The sequence below is a fragment of the Ptychodera flava genome, chromosome 4 (genome assembly GCF_041260155.1).
Source record: "Ptychodera flava strain L36383 chromosome 4, AS_Pfla_20210202, whole genome shotgun sequence".
NCBI classification, from domain to species: Eukaryota; Metazoa; Hemichordata; class Enteropneusta; family Ptychoderidae; genus Ptychodera; species Ptychodera flava.
Window position 1 is genome coordinate 25,368,864 of NC_091931.1, and position 23,578 is coordinate 25,392,441.

A 23,578-nucleotide genomic window follows, 5' to 3' on the forward strand; every position below is an offset into this window, starting at 1 on the left:
TGTATTACTGTAGTTGCAAGAAATAATGGTGCAAGGATGTTGATAAGTCCCTTTCAGTTTCCCTGGCAATATTCTAATCTGCTAAGAAAACAGTAAGGGATTTAAAAAGATGTTTAGATTATACAAAGCAGATGCAGTGTACATATAAAGATGTAGGCCATTAATAGAGGTCAATCTACATCGTTCAGGCCAACAAAATATCAGAGATAGCAAAAATATGAATGTATGGATGATAAATATATACGTTGCCATTGGCAACAACCTGACGCTACACAGGCCGCACCAGAAAAAAACCTGGATAAATCTTTTGGGCACTCAGAATTATACAGTTTTTTGCAGAACACTTGTCAAGGATCCTGTTTTCCCTTCAGCGATCTTATTTTTTTTCGTAAAATGCCCAATTAAATTTTGCGATCGAGAAAAATTTGGACCAAACGACAATTTGTGTCCAGGTTGCACGATAACCAAACTCCAAAGTACGAGTTTTTCTTGAAATTTCCGTTGATAATCTTATCCCAATGATTTTTGTTCTTGTATTCTTTTACTTGTTACACACCAGTTGCTATCGACACATTTTTTGTCAATGACACCTCAGAAATATTCAGAAAACCACTATTTTACTTGCCTGTGCGACACCGACGTCCTTTAAATCTCCCGCTGTGTTGACAAAACTGCTGGTGACGTCACAAATTTACATAGCATAGGACCGTGACCTCTGTAACGGCCCCCTAAGAGTCATTTTATTATGATGATAGCAAAATATTATTACGATCTCACGGCTCGAAATATGAATGGAAAAAAATCACTGTTGTAATTTTCATTTATAATTCAATGTCCGCGTGTGCTTCGATGGAATCCCACATTCTGTAATTTAACTTGTAAATGAGGTACACCGGCTATGCGTTGCGCGGTAAATTCCGTTTTAGGTTACTTAGGTGGCCTCATTCGGAGTTTTCCCCTCCCTCCTGGGTCAGGTCAAGCAGATATTCGGCATGCGTACGGGTACCGAACGGCAACGGCCGGCCGCGACCTGAGGCTGTGGCGCCTGTAATCACATAAATGTAATCATAACAACACATCGTCGATTGGCAGCAACCCATCTGGCCATTGCTACGTATACAGCGAAGCCACTGAACGTGAAAGACCATGACGATTGTGTCACTGGAGAATATCGTTACTGCCCTGTGGACTACCATTGCGTTGGTGCTTGTCTCACTGGCGTGGAGAATAGCGCTCATCGTCAGAGAGCGGCGATACTATGACAACTTGCTGCGATCATTTCCTCAAGCGCCCGACAGACACTGGCTATATGGTCACCCCAAAATGGTCAGTATGGTTTCATTTATTTGAAAACACTCGACAGCCACTGTCTGTATAAGCGTGAGGCGCTGCGTAATCATACTGGTCCCCTTTTGTGACCCTGAACGGAAAAGGTTTTTGTCCTCTGCGCCGATCCGATTGCCCTTTCAACCGAATTGCAATTGTATGCGTATGGCATTATGCAAAAGCAATGGTTGCACAAGGAGTAGTTCGGCAACTATTTCTAAAATATCTGACTAGACGCGATGGCCCAATGCCAAATTATGCTCCGGAGGCCAACTAAAAATGAATTTTTTAACATTGTCAATCGGGTGCAAAGGTCTGAAAACGAGAGTACCGGGGATACACATTCTGTCGTTTAATAATTTCAACAGCCCCGAAACAAAAGACTCTAACATATCTCCATGTATGTCAAATTATCGCGAATAAATATTCGAGGTGAATTATTAACGAAGTGTTTCAGGTGACCTCTACCAGAGTCGTTCATCGATAAACGACAAAATGGTTGACCTTTTCAAACCTATCGATCATAAATACAGTGTGTTGACCTCTCACAATCGAATACCTTTTGTAAATTGTATGAAAGGGTGACATCATGTTGACCTCAGTTGATTGCTTGATCCGTTAAAGGGTCGTGTTGTTTATTAGCGTTATCTGAAAGCAAATTAATCAAATCGAAAACTATGCCAGAATCAAAACGTAAGTTAGGGACTGGTCAGTTTCTTCGCCCAGGGGGATGGGGGTGGTGGATTATTTTTTGCCGACGCCAAATGTGGCTGACCCCCATATTCCAACTTTCGAAAACAGGGTGACCACCTATTCCAACATCATGGTGACCCCCTACGTGACAAAGCTAAAGAACAAGTGAAATAGAAATTACGCACACACACACACACACACACACACACATACCCACACACACACACACACAGACACACACATACACACACACACATATAAATTTTAAAAATTCAGTCAACGATTCCATTAAAACACAGAAGGACTGAAATTCTTCTATGTTTTAATGAAAATGTTGACATGTTAGTTGTAAGATAGGAATTTCAAAGTTTCAAGTTTAAGTTTGAATACAGCATTTTGAATGAGCTGTGAAGAATGTATTCCACACTTTCTAAGCATATAACCAGATGTCCTGAACTGTTGTACTTAAATGGATGTCAATCATTAAGGTGGAGCTGCATGTTGCCAACAAATACTTTTTCAAAACCATATTTCTCATCAAAGATGACAAGGAAACCCCTTCATACTGTATATTTTCAAAAACCAGAGACTCTAAAGTTTAGTATGGTAGCAGTAGTTTACTCGAAAGATGAAGTAGGTGTATATTTGGGGTAAAAAACCTCAATTTTGCTATTAATGATAAAAATTAATTAATGTAATTAATTTAATTTAATTTAATTTAAACTTGACACTATTTTCTGAAATGTAATATTTAACTTGAAAGAAGATATATGTAGCAAAAAACGACTATTTTATTTTGCATTATCTATCCTCATTCAAAAATGGTAAGGGTTAAAAAACTAACACTCAGAAAAAGTTATTAAAATCATGATTAGTAAAATTCAAATGCCCCTTATTTAATGTGTAAGAACGTTATTGCCAAACAAAATGGTCGTTTATTCGAAGAGCATTTAAAGAACGTAATGTGAAAATTTCAGAAAATTTGACCCAGCCAGAGGGGAGTTAAATTCTTTGGAAATTTTGAAATTGGGAGGAAAAAAAAGGGAGGAAATCGGGTGATTTGCATTCATTTGCTTAAATTAACACTTCTTTATAACAAAACTTACGACTGCTTGACAAGCTAAAAGGTGAACCCAACCAACATTTTAATCTTGGGTTAATATATTAATTAAAATTGAATGATTATTTGCAAAAATGTAATTTTTGAGCAAAATATGCTGTGTTGGGTGCAGCACCCCCTTAATATCAAAGAAAGAAAAGCAGTTTATCAAATACTTTTGATAGGTGTTTAGACTTACATCTCCTGAGAAGCCATAGAAAGCTACATGTATTTTGATAAGTAGCAGACAAATCTGATGTGTGCAGTGTCTGAGAGGATCTTTTTAGTCCCCGCGGACAAAGTCCGGCGGGGACTTCCCGTCTGTGCGTCCGTGCTTCCGTCCGTCCGTCCGGACAGTTTCTCAGACACTGCTGAACCAATTTTGTTCAAACTTGGCACAAAGGCATAGCACTATATCCTACAGATGCCCTCGATTTATTTTGTGATACGATCCAATATGGGCGCGAGGCGGCCATTTTGTTGCGATTTTTCATGTCTTTAGACCATAACTCAGACATCCTTGAGCCGATTCTGTTCAAACTTGGCACAAAGGCATAACACTATGGCTTTCATATCCATGTCAAATTATTCTACGATACGATCCAATATGGGCGCGAGGCAGCCATTTTGTTGCGATTTTTCATGTCTTTGGACCATAACTCAGACATCCTTGAACAGATTCTGTTCAAGCTTGGCACAAAGGCATAACACTATGGCTTAAATATGCATGTCAAATTATTTTGCGATCAATCCAATATGGCCACGAGGCGGCCATTTTGTTTGCGATTTTTCATGTCTTTGAACCATTAAGTCAAACACCCTTGAACCGATTCTGTTCAAACTTGGCACAAAGGCATAACACTACCGTATGGCCTACGTATGCAAGTCGAAATATATTGCAATATGATCCAATATGGGCGTGAGGCGGCCATTTTGTTGCGATTTTTTCATGTCTTTGAACCATAACTCAAACATCCTTGAACCGATTTTGTTCAAACTTGGCACAAAGGCACAGCACTATGGCATACATATGCATGTATCAATTAACCTTGCGATGGGATCCAATATGGCTGCACTGCAGTGCAGAATTGCGTAATTCAAAGGTCATTACACCCATTTTGTCCAAACTTGACACAAAGATCAAGCACTATGGCATACATATACATGTCAATTTACTTCGTGACATGTTCCAATATGGCTGCCAGATTGTCATTTTTTTTTCCGATATCGCTGCCAGATGGTCATTTTTGGATTTTTTCATGTCTTTGAGGCTTAATCATATGCAAGTATTCCTTAACAAATGTTGTTGAGACTTGGTACAAAGATAAAGTACTATGGCATACGTATGCATGTCTACTAATTTTGTGCTATGATCCATATGGTCAATAGACAGCCATTTGATTTCAATTTTGGTGTGATTTTTTTATGTCTTTGAAACATAAACATAGGTCACTGTCCCTCGATGGACTGATTTTGTTCAAACGTGATACGAAGATAAAATATTAATTATTATGGCTGCATTCTTGTGCACATTAATTTGTTTCATTATATGATCTGAAATGGCTGATTACAACAACATACCCGATCCCATACCATTTCGAAAATTCCACCGAACCATGTGTATAGTATGTGCCGTCATGACACTAGAGGCAGTGAGGGCATCGTTATGTGTGATGTAATCAAAAGTTCCTTCAGTGGTCCTTACCGGCAGAGATGAGTCATTTATTGAACGTTCCTCAGATTACTTTATTATGCAAGTTACAGGTCTGATACACCCGTTGCATCAATGTCATTCCACAGCTACCTATACCACAGCTACCTAGACACCAAAGATTATAACAAAATGGACAAGCGGGGACTGTGTCATCAACGATGACTTGTCTTTAAACGTAGTACGGTCATCATCAGTGACATTCGGTTGCATAAAATTTCTTTCGGATCACAATAATTTACAGGAATATACTTCATTCTGTGTTTATCAAAAAAGAAACAAAAAACATAAAACAAAACGAAGTGATGGTGTTCATCTTCAGTTTCGTTACGATCAAATAACAAACACAATCTTTGGTCTCTATCAATTCCAAATTTTCAATTAACCTCAACCTGCAAGTAACGGGAAGGAGAAGGACACTGGGAAGTATGCAAGCCTGAAAATAGAATTTGTTAATTTTCTTGTTCAATGGCAAACTTACATTGCCTGTACCATGACAATTTATCTAGAGAACAAACTTCACTATACCATTTATGTGCTCTCCCTGGCCTTTCGAAATTGTTAGTAAATTTACGAATTGGGTTAAAAAAATATTAGTAAGCACAAATTATGTCATTCTGAACCCACCAACTTTCAACAAGCACTTCTGGTACTCAATAGATGATTTTAAGGGGATAGAAATGATGAATGATTTCATTATAGACAAAAGAAAATGAAAAATAAACTTTTTGGTCATGGGACTGTGCACAGCATTTTCTCTGGATCATAGAAAACTATCAGTATTCATAACATTTGCTGAGACAGTTTCTTGTAAAATAGTTTGAAGGAAACCTATTAAAATTGGTAAGCTGACTGAAAAATTCAATTTGCAGATCGTCAAATGACAAATCTATGACATCTAATTCCGGCTCGCTTCCACCTCCATGCACAGAAAAACACTTTTCATTGGCGGTTTCATCGTTTCGTATTTTTTTCTTATCAGTTGCCGTTTTCATGCCCAACTTTCTTTCCCAACTGGATACTATCAATCCAAAGTATTTGTAACTGCCCGCTTCCCTCAATCCGCTTCAACAGTCCATTCGGAAAGTTGACAGCATGTGAGTGTTTGGGTGTCTCGAAACTACCGTAATGGGGTGCATGACACACCACTATGAGATTACAAGACCCGGGGATCTTGATACCTTTTCGCGCATGCTCATGTTATCACAGGTCAAAGTCCAAAGCCAGCTATCACCATGTGTTGATGCGCCGATGATAGGGGCAGCGTAGGTTTTGAAAGACAAGATATGACAGTATTTCCCCGGAATTCAAAATCTTGACCGAAAATCAGGCTTCAAAAATAACAAAATCGTTCGTAAATGGCCGATCGGGCATTCATTTTTTTTCGTAAATTTTCATTTTTGTTCGTAATTTACGAAAATTACGAGCGACAGCGAGAGCACAGCATTTATCATACAACTACTTTGAAAAATTATCTCTATAAAGTTTTCATAAAAGAATCAACATCATCTATTTCCTGTTTGTCCCATATATTATGTAAGTTACATAAATGCGATAATTTTTTAATACGTTGTACCATTATGTTGGTTTTGATCTACCACCAGATTGATCAATTTATAACATGTCGTAGCACTTCCTGGGGGTATCTACCTCGAGGCAGTTTTAACATCGTTTATTGGCTGTGTGTCAAAAGATTTGGTACCTCCCACATACTCCCCAAGGCGATTACTTTGGTGCGTTGCCAACAACACTTAAAAAATCGAACAAGCATCATTCTGTGTTCCCTCCAAGTTTTCATGGTGATAAAAGCCCCAAACCTCCGAGTCAGATCTTAAAATGGGTAAAATTATTATGTCAAATATTTTTAGAACATATTACGGGGAAGCATACCAATTTAGTATGCAACGAAGTATTGAAATTATGATCGTAAAATTCGTTTGGCATGATATTCATTCGTACTCGGTTTACAGATACTAAATGTATCGCGGACGACCCCTCAACAGTCCTTGCATTCGGTCCTTGCGTGTTTCCCGACAGGTGTTTCCCTTTAATTGAGTCCTATGGCTACCGAATCTTAGGAGGGGGTCAATGAAGGGGAGACCCCTGGCGTCTCAAAATACCAAAATAATCTTGACATCAGAAAGAGACGAGGACAAAAGTTTGTCTTTGACATCATTCTTAAAGATATGTTATTTGAAAACACATATCACCTTAAGGTAGAATGCACCTAGGGGAGTGTTGGACTCTCAATTTTTTTCAATTCTTTTCTGATATATTATTGTTTGGGTTCATTTTAAAGCGCTTGGCGAAAGAAAATTTTCGCTGTCTTCGTTTTTCGAAAATCTAAAATTTTATTATTCTCCATATAGTTAACACAGGGGTAGCGACCATTTTGAATTTCAAATATCGGTAAATTTTGGGAAATTTGTTTCTCTGGTTCCAAAATTTGCACGGCAATCCAGATTTTTACTCTTAGTGTTGAGAGAAAATGGCTGAAAGATTCCTTCAGTTAATCTTGAGCAACAGATTAATTCTTTCACTTTCGAGGCGCATACTACCTTAAACTTGGTCCGTGATTCCAAGTACAACTTCAGATTGTTTGCAATATTTGTATTAATTTTCTTAAGAAATAGTCATTTTTGCTCTGTAACTTATAATAGTCTTTGTTAAACCACACGTGTTGTTTCATATAGTAAACACCTATTGCCTGGTCATGAGGGCTATAGCGCCCGTCTATTACCCCGAGGGGCCGTGTGTTACCAGAAACACATCGCTATTCCCCGAGGCCGTAGGCCGAGGGTATAGCGATGTGTTTCTGGTAACACACGGCCACGAGGGGTAATAGACGAGCGCTATAGCCCGAATAAAGACCAGGCTATAGGTGTTTTATAACACACCACATGCTCATGTTGTATTGTTATATAGTTTTGAATGTGTTTTGATATTTTGCACCGCAACAATCGATTGTGACAAGTTAACTGAGCAATGTACAGCGGTTTCAGTTGTACGTGGTACTACTTTCTTTCAAAAGATATTCGAAGCATACCTAGCGACATCCTTAGTTGCACTTTGTAAGCTTTTCCGTCGATGAGCTGTTCAAGTTCCTACGCTGTTTGAATGTTTGAAAATGTTGGAAAATCTGTTTTAGAGAATGTGTTGTCACCTATCCCGGACGCACATCACGTTCCAGTCACCCGCCGTTGTTGCAAAGCTGCAGACGACACTCCGCCCGTGACGGTCACGTGACCGGGTACTTTTTCAAATTTGGTCAGAACTATTTCCCTAGGGAAATAGCTCTTCAAAAAATACTCTCTGACGTCACTTTTTTCGATCCGGTGGGGACTAGACGTATCTATTTTCTTGTCACGTGACGTATTCTGGCGAACCGCGACACGGAATGAACATGTGGCATGTTATAATAATAAATATTTACTGAAGTCGTTCTTTATTATGTTACATTGCTGAAAATCAAATGAATCAATAATTTTACTTACTAAAGTACAAAGATCTGAATCTGCATCAACAAGTAACCATTTTATCAAGTTTTATTTGACTCGAAAATGCCAATTAAAGCCCCAGTGCTGGTAACTTTTGATGATAATTTCACCATTTTTATTTTGAATGTGAACCATAATTCCTTGTTCTTCTCTCTAAATAATGTTGATATACACGGTATCTAGCTTGTCAACTCAGCCCCTATGGTTGTAAACTGCATTGTTATTGTTGAAAACTGACTTCTGGTCCGGACTAGAATTCAAATGTAAACAATAACCATGCATTTTACTCATATAGACGCTAAGTTGACAAGCTAAATAGTGGGTGCTTCAACATTCTTTGGGGAGTAGAATAAGAAGTTGCAATTGATTTATAAAATAAAAATAATGAAAAAACCACCAAAAGTTAGCAGCACTGGTGCTTTAAAGAAGTTCCCTTTTCAGAACGCCAAATACATGTACATTGTTTTTGAAGCTACAGTATTATAGTCATGGTCATGCATACGCAGTAGAGCTGGAGAACCAACGATCGTTTGTCATTTCTGACAGCAGCGACGATGCTTCTCCGCAGTCTTGAGCCGTATCAGAAGAAATGGCGCTTTGTTCTGTAATAGCGACGATAGCAATATTTTCATTACACTTAAAGATTAAAGTTAAATTGCATTATGCATGCATATTGTGCATCACGTTTAATGAATTGTACCTTGTTGTTGAAATTCCGTCGTCCGAGCTTCGCCTTGTTCGAGACACTCGAACCGATTTTTGAATCCGAGCCAAACACCGTTCGCCATATGTTTCGTCAAATATTAAGCTTACCATTTCGTATAACATAATGTTGATAATTTGGAAATTTCATGCAAAGTTTGCTAAGCAGAATTCTTTGAATGATATTTGAGTATTAACGAAATAGCAAACCGTTCTTGGTGGCCGCTGGACTTGGTCCAAGTCTTTGGGCATACAAATATCGAAACAGGTTACTGAAGGAATAAACTTCTCACGCTATCGTGTTAGTGGTATGCCGCTGTTGCATAGATCGTGGGCTTAACGCGTTGGCCAGACAGTATGACTGCTGCCGGAGAAGCCGGGTGACTGCGGCCAGTTTAGGTAGCCCCGCGGCTGAGTGTCATTGGTCGCGACGTCCCGCTTACACGTCCAGTCATTTCATGAATGGATTTTCGCTCACATTGATTTTACATGATGTACAAAGAAATAACTTGCGTAAAAATTCCTAGCCTTTCGTATTTCCTCTTGATTCGTACAGGCAAACCCGAACGAGAGAGGAAGATTACGCGTGTGGTGTTGCCACACTCGTTCCGAATTCTGGGGGATTGCATTTAATAATTTTATCTATCCATATTAGGCTATCGGTGACGAGGAGGGCATACAGTTACTACAAGGACTTACACAAAAGCACAGTCACTACTACGTCCAGTGCTTCCCTGTGAGGTCAGCCCTCAACCTAGTCCACCCTGACACCATCAAGGCAATCGCGTCAACTGCAGGTAAGTGTCGGCGATGAACATGTTATTGTTTTTGCGTACGGGTGCGGTTATTTGATCCAGTGACTCTGGTTAGAGTGAAAAAATGTGGTCTGCCAAATGTAAGCAAATTTTAAAGCACAAAGAAATGTGAACATATGACACTTTAGGTCCTACATTTAATCTTGCGACCACAGTCACATTTTCTGCCATCCCTTTGCATAATTACATCGTTAAACTGTTTAGTAATACCTGGATGACCTGTTTGCCGTAAGAACTGTGATAAAGCTGCTTGGTTGACTTGCAGAGCCGAAAAATCCATCTGCATTTGCTGTGATAAAAGAATGGATTGGTGACGGCCTACTTGCATCGACGGGTGCGAAATGGAAGAGAAATCGGCGATTGCTCACTCCAGTATTTCATTTTGATATGCTGAAGCCATATGTGAAAATCTACAACGAATGTATCCATCAAATGTTGGTAAGGCGCTTTAAATAAAATTATTTGCTTGCCGTCCGCGTGCTGGTAGGTTTTCAGAGAAAATTAAGACAACAAACAAAATGTTAACACTATTACAAAAAATGTTATTTTTCCGAAAGAAACCAAATAAAATTGAGCTTATGTTGATACATTTGTATTATTTGTCAGTGGTCGTTTTTTCCCTGGCTGGCTGGTAGGTTTTTTCAAACATCCAAGGATTGTCGGGAAATGAAAAGATGTTAGCTTGATTGACATATACATTTAGTTTATTTTTCAACACTACCAGTGATTATCCGATATACAACTAGTTTATTTACTGACACCTTCCAAACCTCATGCAATTCACGTTTATACCTTGTAATTGTGTATAGAAAGACCACCCTGACATCACACCTGACCAAGACTTAAATAAGACTTATGAATTTTAATATATGAAAATGTGACTTACACAACACACATGTATATAAACCCATAGGTTTTGTGAATAAAGTAGGACTTCTTAGTTAGTGTTCAAATGCAACACCTCGTATCGGCTTGTCTGTACGTCCTCCCATCACAGCCGTAATTTCCCTTCGCCACATTTTATGGTGCCGAGACCAGGATCCAGAGTGATTTGACCAAACCAAGCATCAACCAAGCATGGCAGGGAAGAACCAAGACCAACCCGTGATGGATGTCAAGCAAGCTACCAAGAGAAGATCGAGCAACCGAGGCCAGATGACAAAACAGTTGCAGAAAGCTGACGAAATTCTACAGAAAGGTGAGCCTCAACAGAGCGACCTAGACCTGTTCAGCGACTATATCCAACATAGAAAAAAGAACGAAAACTCTCGAAGATCTCGACGAATTAATCCTACAAGCGACCGAAGACGAAGAAACCTATGAACAGCTATTCGAAGAAGCAGATGACTATCACATTCAAATCAACGAGCACTTGGTCCGATACAAGCTGTTCCTCGAAAGATCGACGACTGCAGCCGAGAGAGCCACACAACCAACCGCCTCAGCAGATACAGTATCCATAGCGTCAATCGCCCCATCAACACAAAGACGACAGGTAAATCTACCAAAACTCCAATTGCCAACTTTCAACGGTGACTGTTTGAAGTGGACGACATTCATCGACACTTTTAAGGTAGCCGTTGATGACGACCCAACACTGGAAGACATACAGAAGTTCCAGTACCTGTCAGCACAGCTAGTCGGTGAAGCAGCTCGCACCATAGAAGGGCTCCAGCTGACGAATGCAAATTACACAGAAGCAATGCAACTACTGAAAAACAGGTATGGACAAACACATAAAATCATTTCATGTCATATGAAGGCGTTATGGAGTTTGCCAATGCCAAGTACCAACACCGAAAGCATACGTGTTTTTTATGACTCACTGGAAAAACACACCAGGGGTCTGAAAGCACTGGGTAAATCAGAAGATAGTTATGGCGAATTACTTGTACCAATCGTGTTTGAAAAGTTACCACCAAGTGTAAAGACCCAAATCTCCCGTGCTCACGGCGACAACGCCTGGACGATTCAAGAACTGAAAGATGCCATACACAAAGAGATTCAAGCAAACCAAGCAGCTTCAGATATCGAAAACCTGAGGGAAACCAGTGACGTCCCAATATCAACGGCGACATCGTTTCATATCGGAACCAAACCAATACAGAAGAAATCTTGTATTTTTTGTCATGGGCCACATCCGTCAGGCAGGTGCACTACAGTTACCGATCGTAATAAACGCATCAAAGTTCTATCAAGAAATAAATCGTGCTTCAACTGCTTCGGCCCAAGACACAGGAGCACCGACTGCTGGAGCAAATTCTCGTGTCGAAACTGCGGTAAGAAACACCACACCTCCATTTGTGATCAAGCCAAACAGCATGAGAAGAGCCACAACAGAAATGGTGAGAAGAACGTGACACATGTCAAATTAACACCTACGCAAGGCCCTGTATTGCTTAAAACAACCAGAGCGACGGTGTCTTCAGAAATCCGATCAATTTCCGTGAATGTCTTGCTTGATGAAGGGGCGCAACGTACTTTCATAACTGAAGAAACAGCGCGCAGTTTAAGTATTCGAGATGAAGACTGCCAGACCGAACATCTCAACTTGGGTTCATTCGGAAATGAAGAAACAGGTATACGAGCAATCAAAGCTACAGATATCAAACTGAAGACAAAGTCAGGCGACATTACCATGCGAACATTGATAGTACCGAAGATCAGTTCACCAGTACGAAACCATGTACATGCAGCTGTAAATAAACACCTATATTTACAGCAATTGCCTCTCGCTCCACAAGTACAGTCAGGTACGTTTGAAATTGACATGCTGATCGGGGCAGATTACTACTGGTCCATCGTAGAAGATCACATTGTCAGAGGCGATGGTCCAACAGCAGTAGCATCAAAACTCGGCTATCTACTTTCGGGACCCACCAAACTAAACAACGTGTCCGTCATGAACACCACAATAATGAGAGTACTGGCCGACACCGAACACGAACAAGATCTAACGTCAAAGTACTGGGAACTAGAGACTATTGGAATATCGATTCCCGAAGAGAAAGATGGAAAGAAGGTATTTTCTGAAGAGTACCGTGACAGCAAGATAAAACGCGATGGTAACAAGTACGTCGCAAGTCTGCCATGGAAAGAAGATCACGCTACAACTCCGACAAACTTCGCGCTCGCCAAAACCAGAACCAGAGCATTTCGACGATTTGCAGCCAGGCGATCGTACCCTCGAAAAGTAATGTCGGACAATCAAAACGCCTTTCTCGTTGCAAGCGATGAAATCCGAAAACTCTTCTCTGACAGGAACGTAAAGACCTTCATGTCTGGAAAGGGAATCGAATGGGTTTTCAACCCAAAACGCGCTCCTAACTTCGGAGGCTTCTACGAAAGACTAATCGGTATGACAAAAAACTGTCTACGGAAAGTACTGGGTCGCACCTTCGTATCCATGGACGAATTGCAGACTATAGTCAACGAAATAGAGGCAGTGCTAAACGATCGGCCATTGACGTACGTTTCCTCCGATCTCACAGATCCGCAACCACTAACACCTGCGCATTTACTCCATGGACGCATGTTAACACCTCTTCCGCAGCCGACGATCGACACGGATGAAATAACCGATCCGGATTTTGCGCCAATCACACCTAGCGAAGTCAACAAACGCGCTGAGTACCTGGCCAGTCTACACCAAACATTCTGGAGAAGATGGTCATCAGAATACATTACAGCACTCAGAGAACGTCACCACAACAAGAAAAACAACACAACTGCTAATCGAATCAAAATTGGTGATGTAGTACTGGTACACAATGATAACCAGAAACGGCTTTTCTGGAACCTTGCTGTCGTCGAACAGCTACACATCGGCAATGACGGACTTGTCAGATCAGCGGATATTCGAATGAAAAGTCGTCCAATCTACAAGCTCTACCCGCTTGAACTGTCAACCGCGGAAGATGAACTAGAACCGGACAACAATACCGTTGAAAAAACTACTACTGAAGCTGAAGAGCAAACACAGACACGCCCCCGGAGAACAGCCGCTGCAATCGCGAGATTGAAAATTCAGGACAGTACAGAGAACTAACTGCTATGAACAATGCATAATCAAAAACGAAAAAGAGTATTTTAAAATTAGAGAAAAATCGATACACAAAAGAGAATAATTTTATTGTAGTAAGGTATATCGTGACTTAGTAAAGTTGAACAAAAGGAACTCTCAACATGCATAGCGATCACGCCCGTCCTTATGACTTTTGCGCCGCCCGGAGAATGTCGGGAAATGAAAAGATGTTAGCTTGATTGACATATACATTTAGTTTATTTTTCAACACTACCAGTGATTATCCGATATACAACTAGTTTATTTACTGACACCTTCCAAACCTCATGCAATTCACGTTTATACCTTGTAATTGTGTATAGAAAGGACCACCCTGACATCACACCTGACCAAGACTTAAATAAGACTTATGAATTTTAATATATGAAAATGTGACTTACACAACACACATGTATATAAACCCATAGATTTTGTGAATAAAGTAGGACTTCTTAGTTAGTGTTCAAATGCAACACCTCGTATCGGCTTGTCTGTACGTCCTCCCATCACAGCCGTAATTTCCCTTCGCCACAAGGATGGCAGAAAAAGAATTTTCTTTAAATGGCCTAAGAATATATTGTGTACCTTTGGCGTACAACACGATTTCACAGTTTAAAGCATACTCTTTGTGAAAGGTTTATTTATACCAATTACAAATTAACTGCCTGTGGCTCATCAAATATGTCATGCACGGATCGGTTTCTGATACATGACTAAGGCGCAAAAATACCCAACCCTTTGTGAGACAAGATGAATTATTATATCACTCTAACATCCGTATACCAAGACAATTTGTCATTGAAATAAGAATAATGTCCTGTTCATGAGAACTCTTGTAGACTTCGATTTGATTTGATGTACAGCACATATCTAATCACGTGGCTGATTCCCAATTTTTTGTAGGAAAAATGGAAGAATTGTAACGAGACTGAAGTCATTGAAGTGTTTGAAAACATCAGCCTCCTGACTTTGGATATTATGCTACAGTGTTTATTCAGCATGGAAAGCAGCTGCCAACTTCAGGGGTATCTTGTTTTTGTGTTCAGGCCCAAATGATTTCATTAGACTACTGACAATCACAAGCGTATCATTTGACGAAATGCGTGTACCAATAAAAAGTATCACACATGAAAGAATATTTTACTCATATGAAGATCTGTATGACAAATGCAGCTCAATTTCGTATTGTTCTATTGTACAACACGGCAGCATCGTTTCAGTTGTCTCTGGTTTTCTTAGTAAATTTCAACTGAATCTCGTCTTCAATGTTTCCATATTCATCACCAATATTATCATAATCACGGTAATTCTGGTCATCTTCGTGGTCGCGATGGCCAACTCACACCATTGTTATCACCATTATCAACTACGATTCCTTTGTCATTTTAATTACAACAGAGTCCATTAGTATCGCAATTATCAGCACTGCCTGAAAGTATTCATCACTGCTCAAATGTTTATATGAAAAGAAAGAGCTAAGTTTATTCAATTTTGTCTCACTAATCTCACTAGTATATCATGGTTATCTTTTTTTATTACTATTCATGTTGTTGTATCATCGTCGCTGACCATGGTTGCAGTGTGCACCAGAGGTCAAATTTTCCAAGGTTGCCACGGCCCTGTAAAGTCCCTTTGATCAGTGTTTCCCGATGATAATCGCATCTACTTAGAGCTGTCTAAATTCCACCCCTGCGGTCACCGTAACTAAAGAAGCAGGGAGGGCGGATTACTGAAAATTGCAATTTATGGACATTTTAGAGACAGCCAGTTTTACTCTCAATTCACTTCTGTACCCGCCAATTTGTTTGTCCTTTTGAAAGTAATTTACTCATAGATACAATGAATGTCTTCATTATAACAGTACCAGAACTGTGAAAACAAAACAAACAATGAAAATGATAAAAAATGCAAACCTCTCATTTGCTTTCCATTTCAGAGAACAGAATGATTACATTATCGGTGTCCGCCGAATAGCCTTCCTGATTCGAAAGAGGCTACGGGATTTCTTTGTGTTTCTTTTTGGTAATTTTTACTTCCTCTACCTGTCACCGGACGGGTGTAAATGGACGGAAACGTTGGATCTCTTGCATGGGTACTCCCGAGCGTTGATCAATCACAAAAAGAAAATGCGAACGTCCAAGCAGATTTCAGGTCGTGGTGAATACAGGGACTTCCTTGACATACTGTTGGATGCTAGGGTGGGTTACCAGAAAATCTTATACGTTGATATATTACAATCTAAGAGTTTCATGTCAACATTGAACCTCTGCTCTTCAAAATGATTCAGATTTAGAATTGTTCCTTTGCCTTTTACAATGTTCTAATTTTGTGCTAATGTTTAAGACATACTTAATTGTAGAATAAGAAAAAGTATATATATGGAATTGGAATTTTGACACATACTGTAACATTATAATGTCCATATCCGATGTTATTGTTCGCACTTAAGAGTTTTTACAAGATTGATGTCTCGATTTATAGACCTTTTATCAGCGACACATTAATAGCTCACCAGAAAAGAGAGTGTCTGTGCGTGTTTGTTGCTGACTTGTACTTAATGCTTGAATCTGTTTGTGGTATTTGTTCCTTAACTCACAATATTTAGATAGCTGTACAGTTCAACTTTCTTAACTTAAGGTGTTGTGGACATGAAAGGTGGTATATTGGGGGATATTCACTGTAATGTTTGATCATTACATTAGGATGAAGATGGTAAAGGTCTTACTGATCAGGAGATACAGGACGAAGTTGATACCTTTATGTTCGAAGGCCATGACACCACTGCCAGTGGAATATCGTGGTTCTTGTACAATCTTGCAAGACATCCAAAGTACCAGCAAAAATGTCGGAAAGAAATTGATGAAATACTGGATAAGAAAGGCAAAGATGAACTTGACCGGTAACTTGAATCTATTTATAGTAATTTATTTTCAATGTACATGACCTTTGGTGGACGACAGTCGTTCACAATTCTTTTATAATATACGTATCTTGTTTTGTTTTGTTTAAATGATGGCCATTTTCATTTTAGTAGTAAGCACCCATCCCAAATTTAAAGACTAACAGAGTCCAGAGTTTGCATTTGAATTAAATATTTTGTCCGATTTTTAAATTGCTTCGTGCAATCGAAAGTTTGAGTACGTATCATTTTTCGTACATTCTCGTTAAATTTATTGGAAATTATCGTGACATGATCTCATCGTTAATATTGAGTCGAAAGTCTATGTAAACCACTATGTTTACTTACTTATGTATTACCGCATATTAAAAATAAGACCCGTTTCTTAGATTTCGGAAAATTTCACGTTGGCTTTACCATGAGCATCTCAAAAGTAGCTGACTCATTTTCCCATCTTTGCTATTTAATTCTAGGAACGACATAAACAAGATACCTTACATAACCATGTGCTTGAAAGAGAGCCTGAGAACTCACTCGCCTGTGCCAATTACATCGAGAAGACTTCGCCATACATACCAATTCCCGGATGGAAAGATTGTACATCCAGGTATTTATTGTGCCTTTTTAATGTCTTGAGACAAAGTAATCACGACATACATGAATCGTTAGTTAATATGCGTATGTTTCGTAATATCGCTCGTTACTTTGGATATGACTTTTTTCAAAGCATCACCCGACAAGTAGTGTAGACACAAACAGGTCCTTAGAGTATTCACACACCTATGAATTATAGTTAGAACCATAATTACTAAAGGTGCATCCAAGGGTTCGTTTTGACGAAGTCCTTATGAGTTTGATCGCATACGCTGACATTTTGGGACAAAAACTCCAGATTTATGTTAATATAATTTATTTTGAAATTTTGTTGTCAGAATGGACTGTTAGTGCATTATTAATACAAATATTAATATATTAATATATCAGTGTGTCAAAGTAAGGCAATTAGTCGTACTCATTGTGCGAGTGTTCATGGAGTCTGTGGTACAATAGCAATAGGCATATGCTGAGACAGACTCGTGAAGATCATTATAATAGCATGAAAAATCTGCATAAGAATTAATAATTAAAAACATGCAGATAATTAAAGATCAGTGTATTTGCTTAGAAAGTTGTCTTTTCGGATTATATTATCAGGGCATTTAACTTGCCCTTCGACATATCAGTGCTGACACTTTTTATGGCCCATGTGGCCTGTTAGCTTCCACTGTCATCATAGGCTACACGTACTATTCTCTCTCTCTCTCTCTCTCTCTCTCCCCAACAAAGCTAGGTTCATGGTGCTTTCAGTTTTCTAGATTATATAAGTTAACTCTCAGACTGTTTTCTCCTCCTTGGGTGCTAAAATCTCGGAACACAACTTGAACGCCAGAAACGCAAATGCTATAATGATATGACTTTACAGCAACAACCTTGAGCTTTTCTATGTCCTCCCTATGGCTCCATATAGTTCATTAGCAATGAATATACACTTGTTTTTTAGGGTAAATAACTAGGTATACACTTTTTTCAATTATTTTAAATTGATTAGTACGTTATGTCATGCTATTACAGGTACAATAGTCTTCTTTGCAATTGGCAGTCTTCATCGTAACCCACATGTTTGGGAAAACCCGGATGTATATGACCCATTGAGATTTTCAGCGGAGAACAGCAAAAACAGGCATTCACATGCATTTATGCCATTTTCTGCCGGTCCCCGGTACGTGTAGCCTATAAAGATTCCATTTGAGCTACTGTTTTCATTTATCGTCATAAGTCGTCACGTTAACGTGATATTTCGATAGGCAGCATGTCGTATATGTATTCAAACAATTGTATGTAAGAAGGTATTTTGAATTTGCCGATAGATCCTTCATATCAGTGACTTAAATTCGGATAGTTTTCAATCGGATTCGAACCCACAACATACGGCATCAGTCGCCTAGCTGAGAGGCCACAGATAGAACCACTCGGCTAAATTTCCACTCCCAAAAAGAGTGGTTCAATAGCCGGCTAAGTTGTTACATTTTTCTGACTGAGACCTCTCAACACGTTGTAGAGTTCGTGAAGCACTCACGCACGCATGCTCACTATCATACATCGCACATACACACTAAAATTACATTACCTTATGACAAGAATTATTCTTCTCATTCGGTGACTGACTTTTCAGTTTAGAAAGTTTAAATAACCTAGATAATATATTTGTAGGATTTTTCAATCATTGCGGGGTAAAAACTGAATGATGCTTATTCCTTTAAACTTCCATGAAATAAACCATTTATGTTGCTTTTTCCCCTCAGGAATTGTATTGGTCAGAGATTTGCAATGGACGAGATGAAGGTCGTTGCAGGGATGATTCTCCGCTACTTTGAGTTGTCAGTTGAAGGGTGTCCTACGCCAAGGCGACAGTTAGGGATGGTTTTGAGAGCAGAAAATGGGATACACGTCAAGTTGAAGCCACGGAAGCTCTGTACAGTGCCAAAATCTGACCAGAATGATGCATAAATGTCATAAATAGCGAGACTCTTTCAATTTGTATTGTGCATGGATTCATACAAAGCAGGAAATACAATGTGTCAGCAGTTAATCAATTCCTATTTAGTCACAGCAAGAGGTCAATCTTATGGTAGCCCGCGCCCCGAAAATGAAAGACTTAAACTTTTGTTCAAACTTTTCTAAACCAAACTTTTAGCCATTCTCTTTCCAAATCAATAGTAAAAATCGGGGAGGGGGATCTTCGTGCAAAGTTTGGTACTAGAGACACAAATTATTCAATGTTTAATGATATTTGAAATTCGAAACGGCCACCATTCCCGTGTTATCTGTATGGACGAAAATAATATTCCCGATGTTCACAAACCTAAGTCAGTGGAATTTAGTGTTTTTTAATTGTTCAGAATCCTAACATCAACCCTGAAAAAATGCATTGCAATTTTGAAAGCAAATAATAAGTAACTCGGATTGCTATAGCTTTAGTAAAACGTGGTACCCAGAAAGTTGGCGGTTCACAAGCTTTCTTTACTTTGCAAAGTCAAAACATGCACGTTTCTATAAGTACTGTATCCTTTTTCGATATGAATACAGTCATTTTATAATACAGCAACCGGAGTTAAATACAAACTATGGTAGCATCTTTTAGCGACGAAATCAAAGATGTGTACTTATGGAAATGAGGACAAAGGAAACGTTCTAAAAGGGACGATAAAATTAACCTTTTTTGTAGAAGAGTTGACAATCGGGGCTTGGAAACTTAGGAAAGTTCAAATGATTGCAAAGAAAGGTCCCATTTTCACTTCATTCCCCTTTAATGTGTCATTCTCGGCTCTATCCTGATGGCAGTGTGTAGAAGGAGCAATTAATATAGAAGGATGCACGGAATTATTCATAAGTTTATATTTACAGTTTTGAGGCGCTTCAAATGAAATTCTTTATTTGCCGTCCACGTGCTGGTAACTTTTTAGAGAAAATTAAGAAAACAAACACAATGTTAACACTATTACAAATAAAAATATTATTTTTCCAAAGGAAACCAAATCAAAATTGAGCTTATGTTAATACAATTGTGTTTTTGTCAGTGTTCCCGTGGCTGGCTGGTAGGTTTTTCAAAAATCCAAGGATGGCAGACAAAGAATTTTCCTTAAGTTATCTAAGCTGTATCCCCGCCGGCAGTCGAACCCAGCAATATTTACAAGCGCAGCATTACCTACAACCTGTACGTCACAAGAACAGTTACAAGAAGGGTGTGTTCCAGATAAAAGTTAAGGATGATAATGCTGTGCAGATACTGGTCAATTTATACTTTTCACTTACAATGATTTTAAATTGATTTATGCTTTTCAGGGGGTGTTTTGAATATATAACTCTACATGGATTTATTTATCTATTTATTTTATGTTTTCTTATTTTCTTATTGTCGTGCTTGGTGTGTAGATGAATCATTTTTTTATTTTGTCAATTTTCTACACTTATAAACTGTGGTTGCCGAGGATGTTATATATGTTGAATACTTCATGTTTGATAATTATTGTTGAATTTTGTTATGTTTGCTGCCTTTTGTTGCTGCTTGCTGGGTTGACTTATTTTCATAATTCAGCTTAGAATAATGTTATTCATCACTTGGTATGTATTAAAAGCAGTATGGTCCGTGTACTGTTATAGGCACTGACAACTCATTTCTTCGTCAGGTTTGTGCATTCCCAGCTTGTCACAATAAGAAGCGTCGGCCTCTCAACAGTAAACTTTCGGCACAAGATATTGCTATGTGCAGAGTTGGGTCGATGAAGGGGGCTGTTAACTCAAGGGTAAAGATCTGAAATATGTTTAACAAATGATATCGACGCATTGGCTTTTCCACCGAAACACTTACGCCACATGAACTCATCAATATAACTTGCAAAAAAAGCTGAAGACGACCCCGCCCTTCGCTTGCATGAATTCACGTGCCGTCTATGGTGGTGGTGATGAGAGCGAAGGTTTGAGGATCCACAAATTGAAGAGAATGATGAACAGTCAAATGAGAGAACTGAGGAGAGTTACACAGCAAACGATAAACCCTATACATTCATCAGAAGTGGATATGTGATATTGAGCACTGACGCGATGTTTAAATACTCACTTTCCAATCATCGTACATGTTAAAATCATGGAATGACTCGGTATATCAAAACAACAAGTTAGAATGCGTTGACGTGTCAATTTGAAAAAAAGGAAATTGGAAAGTAAAAGTGTATGTGCATGTTTTGTGTCATTTAAGGGTTTTTATATCTACATATAGAACTAAATTTATTGATGAATCATGCTTCATTTATTCAGAAGTTTATTATGGGTATGTGGCCATTCTGCCGGCAGTCAGTCAATCAAAACGAGAGCGGACACGTTTCCATAATTTCCATTACAATAAGTGATATTGGTAGTTTCAAAAGCTACAGATTATTCTTGGGGAAAGCGTGAAATTGGAAATGCATGCATTACCAAGAATCGCTTTAAATTCTGCAACCCACTTTGGTGCCTGGTATTATGCTATTATAGAGATCACATCCGCCATAGATACAGAAACAGGCCAACGCTAATGGAACCTGTATTCAGATAGAGAGAAAATGAATCGATGATCGGTAACAACCCTATACGTGCACGGCTACAGTGACCTCACAGACCGTAAAGTAGGATGCCGCTACTATCACTAGATAATATCTTCACTGGCCTGTGGACCACCATTGCGTTTGTGCTTGTCTTGTCGACATGGAGAATATGGACCATTGCACGACGACAGCGATACTATGACAACTTGCTGAGCTCATTTCCTTATGCACCCGACAGACACTGGTTGTATGGCCACGTCAAACTGGTCAGTATGTTTTCAATCGCACGCTGTTCCACATTATGAATTTCTATTTGGCTTTTCTTCATTATATTTGACAGTTTAGTCGTGTAATCTAACGATCTCACGCAGGAGAATTATGTAGTACAAAATGTTACGGAGACCTCCATAGTAATACGAGATACACGGCACAGATATCATAGGTAGTTAAATGTCCTTATTTTATGCTTGTGGTCATCGATAAAATTGAACTGCTTACATTATAACAGCTTGCATAGGGCGATTAGGGAGAAGAGACAAAAGTACTAGAAGAATGTACGTCATTACTATAACGAGTTCAAATATGTTTTGACATGATTGTGCCATGACTGTTTTATTACTGATGCAAGGGCGCTCGTTGACTGGGCAGTCTGTCTGATCAAGCGATCGCATACTCTGTGCTCTATGATAGAGTGTGGACAAATGTAAGATAAAATTGATTAATCGGTGATATTCAAGTTATGTTGCACTTACGGAATGCGCGATCTGAACATTATTTTATTTGTTTTATGTATTCACGAGGGAACCTCATTGGCTGTATCTTCTAGCATTTGTACATAAGTGTGACGAGACAGCGTTTTTTTAAAACCTTGCGGCCGAGGAACTCACAACTTGGATTTTAACAACTGAACAATTTTCGAGTTGTTTTTGAATCTGACTATTTCAATTATTGGTGATAGATTTAATCAATGAAATTCGAGCGCTTAGACACATATTTGCAGCTGCCATATTCGAGCTGGATAGTATGGTTTTATGATGAATCCACAACATCTCTCAGTAGATCTAGATTGTATCTACATTCTAGTAAGTAAAGTGCAAAAAATGCAGGTAGCGGGGGCGGGGCTTTTATGGACAACCTTCTTGCACACACCGATTAGATAAAAGCTTAAACAGAGGACTGTAACCATCCATGGCGTTCAACACGATTCGGGGAAATACTGTGAAAATTATATTCTACAAACGTCTACGAAGGGAAAACACTCCTCTTGTCGGCGATACGTTTGTTATCCGTGTTTTCTGTGTATAAAGTGCCAAGACAGTATTCTGCTTGACAATGGCGAGACGTAGCCAGCGAACGATGGCACTCCAGGATGTCATGGTATCCATAGTTGTTCCACAGAATTCCAAGATGACGCTATCAATCAAAGAATTGTGGGCAGGTTCCACCCTGTAAAATCACTCTTACCGTACGAAGTTTGTTGCGATCGTAGATATTTACATGCTTTTCTCAAATAAATCATGGATGGAAGAATTATATCATTTAACTCGTCTTGACCCATCAAACACTGTCACCTTTCAATTCCCCTTAGAGCGTCTTTTACAGCTTCCATGGCCAAGGTCACAGTTACATTTAGTCTGCTAGCTAGACAAAGGC

General features: G+C 39.0%; 1 protein-coding gene across 1 annotated transcript in view; it reads left to right on the forward strand.

Moving 5' to 3' along the window:
- Nucleotides 1-950: 950 nt before the first annotated feature.
- The window catches only part of LOC139132184 (uncharacterized), a 34,187-nt gene continuing 11,559 nt past the window's right edge, over nucleotides 951-23,578 (forward strand). Inside the window, exons 1-10 of the mRNA XM_070698574.1 lie at nucleotides 951-1,326; nucleotides 9,684-9,825; nucleotides 10,109-10,281; nucleotides 14,810-14,931; nucleotides 15,843-16,104; nucleotides 16,609-16,805; nucleotides 17,279-17,412; nucleotides 18,417-18,564; nucleotides 19,148-19,351; nucleotides 22,008-22,191. Coding sequence (XP_070554675.1) covers nucleotides 1,147-1,326; nucleotides 9,684-9,825; nucleotides 10,109-10,281; nucleotides 14,810-14,931; nucleotides 15,843-16,104; nucleotides 16,609-16,805; nucleotides 17,279-17,412; nucleotides 18,417-18,564; nucleotides 19,148-19,351; nucleotides 22,008-22,191 — 1,746 coding nt within the window. The 5' untranslated portion in view covers nucleotides 951-1,146. The remainder of the gene's footprint in view (nucleotides 1,327-9,683; nucleotides 9,826-10,108; nucleotides 10,282-14,809; nucleotides 14,932-15,842; nucleotides 16,105-16,608; nucleotides 16,806-17,278; nucleotides 17,413-18,416; nucleotides 18,565-19,147; nucleotides 19,352-22,007; nucleotides 22,192-23,578) is intronic.